This window comes from Propithecus coquereli, unplaced genomic scaffold (assembly GCF_000956105.1).
Source record: "Propithecus coquereli isolate 6110/MARCELLA unplaced genomic scaffold, Pcoq_1.0 Scaffold34, whole genome shotgun sequence".
NCBI lineage: Eukaryota > Metazoa > Chordata > Mammalia > Primates > Indriidae > Propithecus > Propithecus coquereli.
In genome coordinates, this window is record NW_012149063.1 from 11,045,773 (window position 1) to 11,063,339 (window position 17,567).

The 17,567-nt window shown below is 36.8% G+C and overlaps 2 protein-coding genes across 3 annotated transcripts in view; one reads left to right on the forward strand and one right to left on the reverse strand.

The window, feature by feature from the left end:
- The window catches only part of DFNB59 (deafness, autosomal recessive 59), a 7,933-nt gene extending 4,859 nt beyond the window's left edge, over nt 1–3,074 (forward strand). Inside the window, exons 5-7 of one of the 2 annotated variants that reach the window (XM_012650726.1) lie at nt 824–941; nt 2,388–2,486; nt 2,696–3,074. In XM_012650726.1, coding sequence (XP_012506180.1) covers nt 824–941; nt 2,388–2,486; nt 2,696–2,988 — 510 coding nt within the window. In that variant the 3' untranslated portion in view covers nt 2,989–3,074. The remainder of the gene's footprint in view (nt 1–823; nt 942–2,387; nt 2,487–2,695) is intronic. The other variant, XM_012650727.1, reaches the window with a different exon arrangement.
- A 3,091-nt stretch (nt 3,075–6,165) lies between these two features.
- FKBP7 (FK506 binding protein 7) lies at nt 6,166–16,929 on the reverse strand. Its single transcript, XM_012650721.1, has 4 exons — nt 16,598–16,929; nt 15,415–15,566; nt 9,765–9,898; nt 6,166–6,495 (listed from the first exon to the last, which is right to left on the reverse strand). Exons 1-4 carry the CDS (start codon nt 16,804–16,806, stop codon nt 6,334–6,336), a joined length of 657 nt encoding a protein of 218 aa, XP_012506175.1. The 5' UTR covers nt 16,807–16,929; the 3' UTR covers nt 6,166–6,333.
- Nucleotides 16,930–17,567: the final 638 nt, after the last annotated feature.

Below are 17,567 nucleotides of genomic sequence, written 5' to 3' on the forward strand. Positions count from 1 at the left end.
GCTTGAGCCCAGGAGTTTGAGGTTGCTGTGAGCTAGGCTGATGCCACAGCACTGTAGCCTAGGCAACAGAATGAGAGTCTCAAAAAAAAAAAAAGTAAACAAAATGATTTTTCTAAGTTAATATTATTAATGGCCAAACATGCTTTATTCAATGTTGGTTAAATCCTTTAAAAAATATTAGAAAATTATTTGTGTTTAATTTTCAGCTGAATTATGATGCTGTGTATCCTGTCATTCAGTGATACCTAATAATGACTTGATAGGATTAAAACCAATTGTTAGAAAGATAGGGTTCAATGAAAATCTTTTCAAATCTATACAAATAAAAGTTCTGTCCAGTACCTATATTCAGCTGCCTGCCAAATTCCGATTAATACTGGATCATTTTTGAGACACAAACTGAAATATTTACTCGATTGTTGGTGATAGCTTTGGAAAGCTGCTGAAAGCTCTGGGGGCTTTGTAACAGTAGACAAGCTAGGCTGAAAACTTCAACTCTAGCTAGCACTTAAACACAGTTGCTTTTCAAGATTTGCAGTTGAAAGAAAAAGGCTTCTACTCCAGAGAGCATTACTGTTGTGGTAGCACCAGTCATTGGCTCCAATACCAAGGTGGAAAAAGTGGAGAGAAATTTCCTAATGTAGACCATGAGTCCCCGTTGACCACTAGATCTCTGCTATGAACACTTTAGTTCCAACAGTGTAAGTCTTTACTTGGGGAAGTTTTGTTTTGTTTTGGTAGGATTGTAGGGGATATTTTGTTTCTCTAAAAAGCTATCCTTGTATGTTATGTTCCTTAATAATGTTTTATTTATTTAATATAGTTCCATTTTATGGATGAACAGAATCCCAGGGGAAGGGACAAAGCTATTGTTTTCCCAGCACATACAACCATAGCTTTCAGTGTTTTTGAACTCTTCATTTACCTGGATGGTGCCTTTGGTGAGTGAATGATCTGCATGAAACACAGATGATTATAGTTTTAAGGAGAATAGAAAACTTTCTCTCTCTCTCTCTCTCTCTCTCTTTCAGTGTCTGATAATGACAGAAGAGTGATGCTCTCAGCACTGTCAATCTTATGCTTGAGTGAGGTAGCTGGAAAGGCCCTCCCTTCCCTACCTATCCAGTACCTCTTTTCTGCTTCGCAGTGAAGGCTGTAGACTCCTTACTACCCCACTTTCAATTATAGGATGAGAGCTAAAATGCAATCCACTGACAAAAGTATTCCTTGGCTTATTTGGGGAGATAATCAATAACCCTCTTATAGGTAGTTTTTGGCAAATAGAGGAGTAGGTAGACAATAAGATACCTGAAGTTTCAGGGTGCCCAAACCAGGGCACCCAATGACAATTTTTCTCACTTCAGTTTTACCTATCGCAGACCCAGCTTCCTTCCACATTCCCTCTAAAAAATAACTTTAAAAGTACGAATACTTCCTCCAAGATTGTCATCTTTGTATAAAACCTCGATTTGGAGGTATTATACAGCTCACTTTAGATTTCTCTGTTTTACAGGTCTTTAAGGTTAGTTGGCCAACTGGCACAAATCCAGGTGTAGCCCAAAGGATTAAGCAAGGGGGCCCCCTAGCTATCGTAATTTAATAACATTTTTAGACTCGTTTTTGTTTATTTCTGCAATTCTGTGGGAGGAGTGAATAGGGAGTCCAGAAACAAAACAAAATTACACACTAAGTAAATTCTATTTGGAATACTTTAGGTTTATGTTATATTGGTTGTTGGGAGGAATATACACTGATATAACTGATACGTCCATCAAAATTGAAAATGTACATATACTTTGGCCTTACACTTCTAGAAATTTATCCTACAGATATACTTACACATATATGAAATGATATGAGTACAAGGATATTCAGTTCTTAATAGCAAAAGATTGGAAACAACCTTAAGGATACTAATTAAATCACGGTACATCCTTACAAAAGACTACTATGAAGCCATTAAGAATGAGGATAGGTCTTGACATGGAATAATTTCTAAGGGATGTTTTAAAGACATGTATATAGTATGTGACTCTTTGGGCCTAAAGAATTTTATATACATACACACATATATAATCTATAGATATTCATTTATGCTTGTAAAATATATGGAGTATTTCTGGAAGCATACATAAGAAATTTAACAGGGTTGCCTTTCAGGTGGAAGACTGTGGCTGGGTTCAGGGTGGGCTAGACATTTGTCACTGTATCCCCTTTTTTGTAGTCTTTGAATTTTGTACCATGTAAACATTACCTTTTCTAAAAATTATAAAATTTAACCTAAAAAAATACAATGAATAGTTTGTACCAGAATTCATCACCCCATAAAACACCCTGTGAAATATGAATCGTTCAACTTATAACATCTTCTAAAAATTGTTTTGTAGACCTTTGTGTCACTTCAGTGTCAAAAGGAGGATTTGAAAGGGAAGAAACGGCAACGTTTGCACTGCTCTACAGATTGAGAAACATACTATTTGAAAGAAGTATGTCCACTGCAGAATATTTCAAATGTATTTTTTTCTTTCTGGATTAACACATGAGGTTATCTGCTCTGTCATCCCATCTGTTAAGGAAAAATTTAAATTTAAAAGCCTCATCATTTTGTGATGGTTTAGATTCACATATTTATAAATACAGTTGGGTTATGTATTCTTTATTTTGACTTTTAACACATTTGTTTTTGTCCTTTTAGATAGAAGAGTGATGGATGCCATTTCTCGTTCACAGCTTTACTTGGATGATCTCTTTTCTGACTACTATGACAAACCTCTCAGCATGACTGATATTTCACTCAAAGAAGGAACGCATATCCGAGTTAACTTACTTAATCACAACATTCCAAAAGGGCCTTGTATACTCTGTGGAATGGGGAACTTTAAAAGGGAGACGGTTTATGGGTGCTTTCAATGTTCTGTCGATGGACAGAAGTATGTGAGACTTCATGCAGTTCCTTGTTTTGATGTTTGGCATAAAAGAATGAAATAAAATGAAAAATTAATATATTTGCTGGTGTTTTAGATGCAGTTGTGCCACAAACCTTCCCTAAATTATCTAGGTTTGCTTTAATTAAAGAGGGAGAAGAGGCTGGGGCCAGTGGCTCATACCTGTAATCCTAGCACTCTGGGAGGCTGAGGCGGGAGGATCGCTTGAGCTCAGGAGTTCAAGACCAGCCTGAGCAAGAGTGAGACACCATCTCTACTAAAAATAGAAAAAATTAGCCAGGTGTGGTGGCATGCACCTGTAGTCCCAGCTACTCGGGAGGCTGAGGCAGGAGGATTGCTTGAGCCCAGGAGTTTGAGGTTGCTGTGAGCTAGGCTGACACCATGGCATTTTAGCCCAGGCAACAGAGGGAGACTCTGTCTGGGAAAAAAAAAAATAGAAGAAAAAAGAAGTTAACTTGTCTGGTTATCATATTCCCCATCTATAAAGTTGAGATGATGACAATAGTGTCTATCTCATAAATTGTCATGGAGATTACCAACATTGTTTATATCACAAAAGGTTTAAATATGAAATTTAGATGTTCTTTCATAAATTTGCCAGTCACTTTAGAATCATTTTTGGGATGTGGATTTAGTCTATTGTTTTAGATAACTTTTTAAATAATTAAGAGGTTTTTCTAAATATCTGTTTTTAATCAACTTTTAATTCAACATTTAAGGACAAGAGTGCATAAGTGGCAACTTTATGCAGTTTTAACTATTGCCCTAGGTCTGGTAAAATGAGAAAAATGTGTTAATAATTTAACATAATCCTAAATATTTAATTGCAGTATCGAATTAAAAGCACACTGAGCTCAGCATGGGGTTCTGTGTACACAATTAATAGGGTAACAGATAGTAGTAATGGGCTGCCATTCTATGATGTACATATGCTTGCTAGTTTTATCTTCATAAAACTCACTACTGTCATTTTAAAGTTAAGGCAGATACGACACGTCTATTTCTTCTTTGAAAATGTTTAAAACATTTAACATATTTAGTTCTGAAAGATCTTTTTCATCTACTCTAAGACATCTGAATTTTTCATACACAAACAACTTAAGCTATTAATTTACTATCTACCGTTATTAAAACAATAGCAAAAAGAATAATATGTAAAAAGTCCAGAACTCAAAATGTCATCACAGCACTCATTGCTAAGTATATGCATATGAAGGCATAAAGTAATCATGTAGATACAAAATACTTGTATACTATGCATGTAGAATGATTAAAAAATTTTTAATTATGTGAATGTGAAAGTTTTAGAGTAAATCTCTATTCATTTAACATCATCTATAATTTTTTAAGACAAGTTTAAAAGCACTTTGCATGAAAAAAATGAGACAAAGTACAGAATTATAAAGTTTAGATTCCAGGATAATTTCCACATATATTTTACTGTATTTTTTGGAGCAGAGTATATTATTCAAAGCAAATATGACTGCACTGAACAAATAAAAGGGCTCTAGTGACTTCTTAAATATGGATGTAGAGAATGGGGGCAGTTTCCAAACCAAAATATAAGAATATTGAATTATCAATTTAGTTTACTTCAATTGAGCAGGTTTTTCTGAGGGAAGTAAAGGCTGAGTTGATGATTAAGCAAGTGAGAAAGCATTAGAAAATGTGAGTATAGAAATGAAAAAATACTGGGAGGAAATAAAAGATAGTAAAGATTTTTGTTTTATGAGGTGCCAAATTCTGTGCTATGCATGTGTGATATCTACTGATCTGGTAGTTTTTGTGTTACCTCTGTACTTTTCAGTATATACCTAAAGAGGTTAAAAGATGAACAATGGTTTGGAAAGAGCAAGTTTTGGAAAACAGAAAAAGCTTTGTTTGTTTGGAACTCACTTATTTTGAACAGAACGTTTTATTGCGTGTCCATACTTTCCTACATAGGCAGTATGCAAAATCTTTTATGTTTCAGTAAATATGTGTGCTATTGCTTTGGTACCGATGTGATCTTCTATAGCATCTCCTAGCCACTGTTCTCAACAAGTTGGATCACATCATGATTTGACCATGACACAAAATGGCCATGGTACTGTATATCCTCATTTGTAGCAAAAATAAATTTTATACATTTATCAAAATTTGATGACATACCAGTTTGTAAGGATCATCATTAATGACAAAAATGATGTGAAATGACGTGACACAAAGAAAGAGATACCTAGAGAAAGGGACCTGGAAACTAAGAAATTCCATGGCATCAATTTAAAACTATCAAGATAAAAATTTAGGGGTGGTAGATACCTTATACAAGCCTACAAGAAGAGGAATGGCACATTTATAATAAGATACGAAGGAGTAAAGACCCGTAACAGTATACACTTCATGCCTGCTCTAGGATAAAATGCAAAAAAGTCTTTGGTCTGGTCAAATGTGTTTAGACATGCCTACTGGAACAAATACCCAAAGCTTGCACCAAAGAGTGCAGACTGTTGAGGTTCTCTGTGGGATAGAGATATACAACCAATATCTTCCTGTATGCATATGAAGACTCTTCAGTCCTGTCATTTTTATATTCCACTATCCATAATGTTGTGAAATGTATAAACAAATGAAATGCTAATTCCTGGGTCCCTACTGGATAGTTTAACAATATGGGGCATTTTAACATTTAAAATATTAACCAGCTATTTACATGTTTATGCATACTGTTAGAGTTGTGAAGAGCTTGAAGTTTTTTTTTTTGAGACAGAGTCTCGCTGTGTTGCCCGGGCTAGAGTGCCATGGCATCAGCCTAGCTCACAGCAACCTCAAACTCCTGGGCTCAAGCAATCCTTCTGCCTCAGCCTCCCGAGTAGCTGGGACTACAGGCATGCGCCACCATGCCCGGCTAATTTTTTCTATATATTTTTTTTTAGTTGTCCAATTAATTTCTTTCTAATTTTAGTAGAGACGGGGTCTCGCTCTTGGTCAGAGTGGTTTTGAACTCCTGAGCTCAAACAATCTGCCCGCCTCGGCCTCCCAGAGAGCTAGGATTACAGGCGTGAGCCACCGTGCCCGGCCGAGCTTGAAGTTTTTTGACATCTGGTACGTATCTTTCTATATCCTGAAGGGGGAAATTGCCTGCTGGGACACAGAGGTCTATTTTATGGTGCTGCAATTCATGTTCACAGGATAAAACAATTCGAAACACAATCATACCTTTACTTACAGTTAAATATTTAAAACAGCCTCACATTTATTATATCAAAATTACATGTAGTGAGGGGATCAAAATATCTTCTCGCCGGTGAAAAATAGAAAACATAATTTGGGAAAAACCTTTGTTTTATATATAAAGTACAATAAGTAGCTAAAAAAATAGAAATAAAACTGTAGAAATAAAAATTTGCTACAGTTCGTCATGTTGATATACGTTGTATTCCTTGGGAGAAATGAAGCCATCGCCATCGTGGTCATTCTTCTTAAAAATATCTTCTAAAACTGCCTCTTGATATGACTTGTCACGTGGCTTCTCATCTTTTTCAAATTCCCTTTTCAAGTACAGACTTATCTAGAGGGCCAAAATAATATTTTTTGATAAAAAGTTATCACAATAAATTTCCAGTAACTTTGAGCTATGTTTACAATAATGAAACTCATACCCAAGACTACTTATACTTAAGCGATACAAAATTTTTAAAAGCTAACTGAAGTGTTTTTTTTTTTTTTAACATTTGAGGCAATTTTCTGGAGAAACAGGTTTTCAAATTAGCTTCCCCTGAGGTTATAGATAGTTAATAGTACATACTCAAAGATTAGCATTTGAATTGAATTTTGTTGAAACTAAATGCTTTCCAATAATGTACACTGTTCACATTATCAAAGGAAAATCACTCTTAAGGATTTCCATTAGTAAATAAAATCTAAATTGGCATTTTTATAATCTCTAAAAGTAATGGTTATATCATCAACAAAACCCAACCATGGGTTCTGAAATTTTAAAAATTAAAAAAATTTTTTCTATCCTTCTCTCTCTCTCCCCCAAATCTACATAACTATGACAATCTCTCTAATAATAATGTCAAAGAACAGATATTCTGAAGTGTTCCCTGTTTCTCTACACAACAGGAAATTTCTCTACACAAACACCCATTGAAAGTATTGTCCACTGCAGTAGCCACTAGCTACACGTGATTACTGAGCACTTGAAATGTGGCTAGATCAAACTGAGATATGTTACTGTTCTATAAACGTAAAATAAACAACAAATTTTGAAGACTTAAAAAGAATATTGATAATTTTTATATTCATTTCACGAAGTAATATTTTAGATATATGGAGTTAAGATATATCATTAAAATTAATTTCACCTATGTCTTTACTTTTTAAGATGTGGCTAATAAAAAAATCAAAATTATATATGTGACTCAATTATGTTTCCATTGGAAAGTGCTAATCTATGTAACTAAAGAAAGCTACACACAATGATCTGGAAAGAATGTTCAGCAAGGCTAGCATTTTACAGGTGAGAGTATTTTTGAAAGCTAGGGTTGAACCGTGAGAAATTTTCAGAAACACATATTCCACGCTCAACCCACTGTGAGTAGACTTTATTTTAGGACAATCGATGGACTTTATTGAAGGATATATCAACTGTCCTCAAATGGGGCTTTGGTCCTATATGAGGGAGACTTTTTTCTTCTTTAGTAATCCCACATAGGTATAAAGAATATTAAATTGCCTCAAATATGCCTCATATTCTAAATTATTAAATTTAACTTTTCGTAACCAGTATTGCTGATGCTCAAAATCAACTCCTTTTCCAGTACACTAGACTAGAGAGGTACAAAAATGTAGTGGGTAAGAACACATCTTAATTTTACTAGTAATAGGTCCCACACTACTTCTACTTTGTACTTTAATAAAATAAAATATAGTATTTCTCTCTCCATCCACCTTACCTTATTTATACTGAAGAAATAATTTACTGAATCTTTCTAAGGATGAAGAAAGGAAGTTTCTTTTAGTTCATGTTTCAAATCCAGGCTTTGCCATGTACTAGTTATGTGGTCTTGAATAAATTATTTAACCTCTCTGAACCTTAGTTTTGTCATCTGTAAAAGGAGAGCAGTAAGTACCTATATTGTAGGATTGATGTGAGGATTATAGTAATGATTATTGGGCATCAATAAAAAATAGCTATTGTTTTTTAAGTGTGTGAAAATTGCTCTCATCCATCTGGTGAAATAGCTGATCCTTGAAAGACATCTGGGGAAATTGTAGCTAAGGAAGTCACTAATTTGGATTTTCACTACTTTCATTTTCCGGAAAAGAAGTGAAGATTCCCAAATGTCTGCTGAGTAGTACTGACACTGCAGAATGTGCCTCTTGGTGCGCCCGTGATAAGACACCGTCTCCGTGCACAGGCTGAGCCTTTGGGTACTATGTGAAGTCACCTGCAGCTACTGACCCTACAAAAGGTGACAAGGAGTCAAAAGACAAGTACACACTGGGAACAGTATGCCACCCTTCTAGCTGCCCTTCTTAAGGAACAGGAGATATTCCTTCTCCCTCTTCCATTGTTGGCCAACCAATGTGATTCAGGGAAAAGTCCTTACTAACATCCAGGAGGAAGAAGTTGAACTGGGTAGAGAAAGGATTGGAGAGGGAGGGGAAAAAAAGAAACAGAGAAAAAGGCCTTACTCACCAGGTGAAATCAACCCAGTTGCCTTTTTATAATACTTACTTAGGGGCAGTTATGCATTTTGAAATGCTTCCAAACAAGTTAAGAGGGGAGACAACTGGGTTTATTCATTTTAAGCAAGAGTATAGTCAGTGGGACTAAGTAAGGCACTAGACTTCAATAAACAAACAATTAGCCTTGAAACATTCATGATTTTCCCTGAAAAAGGCAGTGAGGGCCCAAGGTTAAGAATACAGTAGTGAAGCCAGATTGCCCAGGTTGCAATACTGGTTTTGCCACTTATAGCTGTGTGATTTTTGGCTAGTTAACCTGTCTGAGCATCCTTTTTCCAACTATAAAGTGAAGATAATGATATCACTCAATTCATATATAAGGCTGAGATACAGAAGCTGGGTAGCTGAACTCCTGACTCCTGTTCTTTTTTTTTTGAGACTGAGTCACTCTGTCACCTGGGCTAGAGTGCCATGGCGTCAGCCTAGCTCACAGCAACCTCAAACTCCTGGGCTCAAGCGATCCTCCTGCCTCAGCCTCCAGAGTAACTCGGACTACAGGCACGTGCCACTGCACTCGGCTAATTTTTCTATTTTTTTTAGTAGAGACAGGGTCTCATTCTTGCTCAGGCTGGTCTCAAACTCCTGGGCTCAAGTAATCCTCCCACTTCGGCCTCCCAGGGTTTTAAGATTACAGGTGTGAGCCACCATGCCCAGCCCCTGGCTCCTGTTTATCAACTTTCTAGCCCACTCAATTCAAATTTTTGCTAGCTCTTTTCATAATCTCATGTAATCCTCACAATCCTATGAGGTGGAAATTACTCCCTGTTACAAATTCTTACAAGTGCTGCTGGAAAAAGAGATCTACTCCTGTAGTCTATAAATTAGAAGAGCCCTGTAGAGATGAGTAATTTGGGATTGTAATGACCCACTTGCAGGAAGAAAGGCAATTGAACAGGATGACTCACAAGTTTTATATTTGAAAATAATATTTTTATTATCTCAGAGCTTAGAATTTTTAGTAACCAACTCTATAAAAGCAGTGATCAGAGGCCATGCTAGGTGGAAATAAAATATAATAGTTGTAACGCAGATGTAAATTGTGATAAAAAAATAGACTGTACACATGAAATTTGTTTGAATTACCTCTGTTTTAGAGAGTTGTCTGTCATTGTCTGTGTCTATCTGTTTGAATGTTTCAACGCTCCGTGGTCCTTTGGTGACCGCATAAAGTTCAATCTCAAAAATCAGTGTTGCATCAGGTGGAATCTTTCCTTCTGCTAAGGGTATAAATTTTAACTGTTTAACATACATAAAGATACAGTTCAAATATTTATTCACAAACAGCCATTATAGGATTATGATTGTATGATTTCATATTTATAAGAACTACTTTCTAAACACTTAAAAAATTTTTTTCTTGTCTTCTAGAAAATTTTTTTTGTCTTTAAATATTTTTTGTGTGTTTTTTCCTTTTTTTAAAGGAATTTTTTCTCATGTTTTTAAACCAAGTCAATTCAAAGGACCTATGGGACTACTATTTCCTGATTAAATTAAAATAAATACAAATCATGTGATTTTTATTAATGCATGGATTTTTCATTAATACATTGATACGGCCCTCCATATTAGTGGGTTCTGCATCCATGGATTCAACCAATCTCAGCTTGAAAATATTAAAAAAAAAGAAGGATGGTTGTGTCTGTTCTGAACATGTGCAGACTTTTTTCTTATCATTATTCTCTAAACAATACAGTATAACAACTATCTATATAGCATTTACATTGTATTAGGTATTATAAGTAACCTAGAGATGATTTAAAGTATATGGGAATATGTGCAGAAGTTATATGCAAATACTATACCATTTTATATGAGGGACTTGAGCTTCTGTGAATTTTGGTATCTGAGGAGGTTCTTGGACCCAGTCCCCCATGGATACCAAGGGATGACTATACACTTCTATCATCATACAGAAGAGGGGTAATACAGAGAAGAAATGCAAGGGTAGAAAAATTTTAAAGCATAGATGAGTAATCGCTTAGAAAATGATTTTGTATAGTTATTTGGAAGCGTAAATAAAACGTGAGTATCAATATGTTTGTCTTTCAAATTTTTTATAGACATTAAAAAATAAGTACGATGACAGAAAAACCCAGTAACGATTTTACAAGGAGATTTCTAATCACAATACAAATTTTTAAGTATTAAGTTGAATAGTTCTCCTTAAATTAACCTTTTTACTGATGGTGCAGATGATTTTAATAAGCTATGGGCTATTTCAGATAAGCATTTCATAAAAATGACCTGCAAAAATGACTTGCCAAGAGGCAGTGGGTAGCTTGTGTCATGAATATATTGCCAGGGTCTTACACGGTGCCTGATCTATTATAGGCACTCCAATATTTACTGAATAAAGGACCCATGTTTTTTATTTTAAAAATTGCTAAGTTTGTCCCTTGAAGGAAACAGCAATTTCTTTAAAAAAGTGGAGAATTCTTGCTAAAATCTTTACGTAGTCCAAAGAGAAAAGAGGTTGTAAGTTACAGCCAAAAGAAGAGGATCAGTAATTTTCAAAGTTAAGACAAAAAAATCTACACATGCATCATGTGACTAGTGTGAAAGTTCTAACCTAAAGTACCACATATTATCTGACTTTATAGTAAAAGAGCTAGGGATTGATTCAGTGATCGTTTTTACAAAATCCATTCCTATTCTGTCTAGACTCCTAGATAGAATATCTCCTTATGACAGAAAAATAACTTCTCCTGACAATAATGAAAGACAAATTCAAAACACAAGTTCAAATTTCTTACAAAAAAATATCACAGGGCCGGGCGCAGTGGCTCACGCCTGTAATCCTAGCACTCTGGGAGGCTGAGGCGGGCAGATTGTTTGAGCTCAGGAGTTCGAGACCAGCCTGAGCAAGAGCGAGACCCCGTCTCTACTAAAAAAATAGAAAGAAATTATCTGAACAACTAAAAATGTATAGAAAAAATTAGCTGGGCATGGTGGTGCATGCCTGTAGTCCCAGCTACTCGGGAGGCTGAGGCAGAAGGATTGCTTAAACCCAGGAGTTTGAGGTTGCTGTGAACTAGGCTAAGGCTATGGCACTCTAGCCTGGGCAACAGAGCAAGACTCTGTCTCCAAAAAAAAAAAAATCACAGGTATATATGAAGTTTCTAAATAATTTTACTGTAAACATAGAAAATACTGCCAATTAGTTTTTTCCTGCAAAAAAATTAAAGTATATAAAACAGAAAAATATGCATTTGCTATAGAATTACTTAGAGAAGCAGATCAAAGAAGTAGGCGTTAATGTAAAGAATCTATACATACCACATATATCGTTAATTAAAGCACTAAAAGTCACATGCATTTCAAGACATGCAGGGGTGCTCTGTGAGATGAGGCAAGGATATTTCGCAGAGGAAAGACTTCTTCAAGTACTACCTAAAATAAAGTTATAGCTAATGTTAGGTCTTAATAGCAACTTACTTTAAAAAGCTTATTTAATCAAGAAGTTGTCTGTTAAACAGTTATGGTCTATGCTGCAACTTTTAAAACAATCTAATCCAAGCTACTGTAATACAGTTAAGGCTAGCAGTTAACTACATTCCAATAAACATACTTTTTTGGGCCTCAGTTTCCTCACTTGTCAAATGAAGGTGCAGGTAGTATTTCTAGCGAGATTTATCATTTTTATGTTTATTAGAGACACCTCAAATTGAATATGAACTTTGACTCAAGTCAAGCTTCCACATATCTGCAGCAAGGGTCTGATTTATTAAAAGTTTAGGCAGCCAGGGTAGTCATTCATATCTAAGCATAAATTAGTTTATGAAAAGGATAAACTAAGTAGTCCTTTGCCTTAGGGTAACAGACCCAGATGGACACCTATTAATGAGGGGTGTGGGTGCTTTAGGCAAATAGGGGAATGGGTGCTCTGATGGCAGACAGAGCATGGAGGCATGTGACGAGACAATACAAGAGAGAAGGGGAAACTCTCAAAATGAAAATGAGAATAAAAGAGACTGAAAGGCCAACTTTGCCTACATCATTTTGCCTGGATGTGGCTTCAACTCAGGACAAAATTTTTTGGACAAAAATTGCATTCAATTTAATTCATCTTCAATTTTCTTTCTCTTTCCCAGGTTCCTCTAAATGAAAACACGGTATACAAATTATAGTACTATGGGAGCTATTTTGATGGGACCAAATGATTGGCAAAAACATTGAAAATAAAGCTGTAGTTATCTAGAACTGTCTCGTTAGGAGTTTTAAGTCTGATTGGGCCTGACTTGCAGCACTGACCTCCCTCCAATCCAGTTTGAGACAGTGATCCCCTGGTCTTGCTGGAAAGAATTCTTAATGACTAAACCAACAGCCTCAAAGAAGGCATGCCACTTCCATGAAATATTTGGTAGTGGCCACATCTCATCTTAGAAAATTAATCTTTATATATGAAATATTTCAAATAGGTGGAGTTAGCAGGGCCTCTAAACAGGGTTAGGAGGCATAGATTCTTTCTGTACAGCCTTCACACAGAAATAGGGAGCAAGGGCCTGTCTGAGGATGTGGAATCAGTCCTTATCAGGCTACTCATCCTCCCCCTACCATTTACAAATTTCCCTCTCTATTCTGCTACACTTAAGGTTAGTAATTTAAAAAATATATAATTTTTGAAAAATTACTAATGCACATGATAAAAATTTCAAACAGTACAAAATATTAGAGTGAGAAGAAATTTCCTTCTCATCCTTGACCCTCAGGCCTTCTTCCCAGGAACATTTAATGTTATCAGAGGATTGCATATCCTTCTAGATATAGTCTGTGTAGACACATACATATGTGAAATTCCCCCTCTAAAATGCAAGCATGGAGGATTGGGAGTAGAGTTGACTTTGTTGACTGCTTTATGCTCAGTGCCTAGAACAGAGCCTGGCACTGATGCTCAATAAATATTCTTTGCAGGAATACATTCTGTCCTGCTTTATTTTTAACACGTTAACATGTATAGCTCTACCTCATTCTTTTTACAGCTGTGCAGTAATCCTTTGTATGGATAAAGCATAATTTATTTAATTTCCTACTGATGAATACTCAGGTAGTTTCTAGTCTTTTGCTATCAAAAAAAAAAAGTCTGCAATGAATGTTCTTTTACACATAGCTTTGTGCACATTCCTGGAAATGGAACTACTGGGTCAGAAGGTATGTGCATTTTCACTTCTTAAAGAAATTGCTAGATCGAATGATTTACGTTCCCAGCAATAATGCATGAGAGTGCTGGTTTTTCCAGGCCTTTGCCAACTTTTTCATCTTTGCTAATCCAATGGGTGAAAAATGGTGTCTCATTTTTGTTTTAATTTTCCTTTAGGCTGGATGCAGTAGCTCATGCCTATAATCTCAGCACTTCTGAAGGCTGAGGTGGGAGGATCACTTGAGGCCAGGAGCTTGAGACCAGCCTTGAACTCCTGGCCTCATATGGGGGAACATAGTGAGACCTCATTTCAAAAAATAATTCCCTTTAATTATGAATAAAATTAAGTACTCTCATAAGTTTAAAGGCTATTTGTATTTTTTTTTGGCTAGTGGGCCACTTTCGTATGGATTTGGCTCATTTCTAGGAAGAGGTAATTTTTATTAATGGTTAGTAAATCTTCATTCATACGTGTTGCAATTTTCCCATTTGCTTTACCTAAGTTTTCATATCTTCTCATTCCAGGATTTTAAAAATAGGCAAAATGTTGAAAAAATAAGTTCATTTCTTGAATATTTCAAGGCTTGTCCTGTCTTGGGGTAATAGTGACTGACAACTTATCATATCTCAGATATTCCTTTTACAATGTTAGAGTGCTATCTTTGTATTCTAAACTCATATGTTACAGTTTCCTGAGTTTTATAACTCTGGTATTTCTTACCAAAGATCTGTGTTATATACATTTATGTAATTATGTACCATACTGAAAACAAATAAAAACACCTAAGGTAGAGTTTACAGAATATACACAATCATTATGAGTGCTGCCACAAAATAGGGGAAAGAACTCTGGCCAGAGATCTATATACCAAAGATGTCTTATTTTCTTTGTAAGTAAAAAGGGGGGCTGGATTGAACTAGATACAGCCATAGAGTTCTGTGATTATTTCTTCTATGATTTATTTTTATTTTTCTGAGGTTTTTTTTTTTGGTTTTTAATTGTGGTAAAATACACATAATGTAAAATAAAATACACATAATGTAAAATTTACCATCATAACCATTTTCAAGTGTATTGTTCAGTAAAGTACTGAACACATTGCTGTGTAACCAATCTCCAGGACTCTTCATCTTGCAAAACTGAAACTCTATGCTCATTGGTCCATACCTCCCCATTTCCCTCTTACCCAGCCCCTGGCAACCACCCGTCTACGTTTTGTCTCTATGAATTTAACCACTTGAGGTACCTCATATAAGTGGAATCATACAGTACTTGTCTTTTTGTGACTGGCTTATTTCACTTAGCATGTTGTTAAGGGTTCATCCCTGCTGTAGCAGGTGTCAGGATTTTCCTCCTTTTTAAGGCTGAATAATATTCCATTGTATGTCTGTACTCATTTTGTTTATCCATTCTTCTGTCTATGGACATTTGAGTTGCTTCCATCTTTGGCTATTGTGAATAATGCTGTTATGATCACAGGTATACAAATATTTCTTCAAGACTCTACTTTCAATTCTTTTGGACATGTATACCCAGAAGTCTATGATTTATTTTTAAATATAACTAAAAAAATAAATTTAAATTAAATACCTTACCATAGCCTTCCTTTCCATATGCAAATGAAGGGGGTATAATCACTTTTCGCTTTTCTCCAGGGCACATGTCCATCATAGCAATATCTAGGCCTTTTATGACTTGTCCAACGCCAAGAACAAACCATTTGGGGTGCCCTTCATTTTGAGTCCGGCTATAATAAAAAACAATACTTAGGTAAGCTGATTTTAAGAATCAAACTTTAAAATATAGCTGGGCATTTAAAATTGGAGTCCTTTCTAACATTGTCTCTTTCCCCATAATAGCACTTTTTCTAAACCCCCTGATGGGGTGTTTGGTTCAAACTTCCCTGTAATTGCCAAAAAGAAGTATGATTTGCCCAAAGCTAGTCATTAGGAGTCATCTTATCTTTTTTATCATCATCTTTACAAAAACTATCCAACAGTTAGCTTTTTAATGGGTTTCCAGGCACTAACCAGCTGCATGGCTTGTACAAATAAGTCATTTTAACTTCTCTGGGTTTGTTCTAAAAATGATGGAGCAGGTATAGTCTCAAAAGGTCATTTTAATGGTAATTTAAAATTTTCTTATTGAATTTCTCTATTTTACTCTAAATGGGAAGAACAAACATTTCCCAATCCTGTCTTGCTAAGATATTCTACTTCTGAGTAATAAACCATCAATTCAATCAGAATAGGCAGCCGGTGGGGTGAGGGAGCAGGCGAGAGGACCAGGGCCCAGCAGAGGTCACAAGGGAAGTCACTGTTGTAGTGGCGTCTTGATACAGTTAGGAAGTGGCTCCCAGCTTGTAAAAATCCTGCTTCTGAAGGCCAGAATAAAATATCTGTATCCTACGTAATCTTCTTTAAAGACTGCAACTCTCGGCAAAGAAAAATGTGAACATCCTTACTGGCAGCACCTTGATTTAATTCTAGACGTCCTACGAATAGTGGTGGTGCGTGGTGTGTGGATGTAGTGTATTTTCGATAATTTCTTCCGCCAACATTTTCAACAATTTAAAAAGTAATATTCAGTTTATTAGAGAAGAACTGCCATATAATCTGATTTTACCCCCATGAATAAAAGGTTCAACTCTTACTGTTAAAAAAACACAAACCCCCAAACAACAAAAGAGACAACCAGCCAATAAGGCTTCTGGTTGGTAGAGCGGGGCAAGACCTTGTGCATCCACCGGACGCGGAATCGGTTCGCAGCATTTCCTACCTGCAGTAGAATTTCGAGCCGTCTTTAGCCAAGTAGCCATCGTAATGGGCATTTAGTAGGTCTCCCTTCTTGCTTGTCTTAGAACAGTTTTCTGGACGATGCAAAACTTCTATTTTCACTTCCTCTATACTTTCCTCTTTCTTTTGTCCCTGAGCAGTAAAAAAGCTCCACAGGTAAAATAAAATGACTAATCTGAATAAGAAATGCATGTTTTCTCCCAGAAGAACAGCGCGCTTCCTCCGGCGTGTCACTCGTGGCCCGCGGCTGCCCCAGCGGCCAAGTTCCGACGCGTGGCAGGCATTGTCCTACGTCACAAAGGGTCCGGGCGGGGCTGCGCGCGCGGCCCCGCCCCTCCGCCGCCGGCGCGCTGGGCCAAGGCGTTTTCAGGGTCTTGGGCCAGGCGTGTGTCCCTCTGGGACTGGGCGCTCAGGCTGCTGCCGTCGGTTGCGAAGGTAGCACCGCACGTTTGAACCGCTTCTCCTCGGCAAACCCGATATTTTACAGCCGCTTTTGTCAGGCTACTGTAGTAAAACGTTTCCCAAAACAAAACTGACAAAAGACGAGATAAACAGCGTGGGGTGGGATATCATAGAGTTAGAATATGGTTGTCATTTCTGGGCGCAAAAGGCCCCTGTAGAACTAGCGGTTATTGGGATGGGGAGGCATTCTGGAAGAAGAGCGCTAAAAATAGCCTGTGGTGGCTTCCTGGGTGTTTCTGAGGTGTCTTTGAAGCGCATACTCGGGGTTGGAGTCATGCATCAAGGGGCTCCAGGCCGAGACACAACCTGAAGGCCGGCTGGACGCGACGGAACTGCGACGCCGCTGCTCCTGCGCCCAGTGAATGGCGTTTGCACGCGCAGACCTCGGCGATTCCCGACCTGCTGCTGGCTGGCGTTTCCTTCCCTTGTGGCTTGAGGGTCTCTAGCAGTGCAGGAAAAGCTCGTGCATTCTTACCAACCCCGTGAGATCT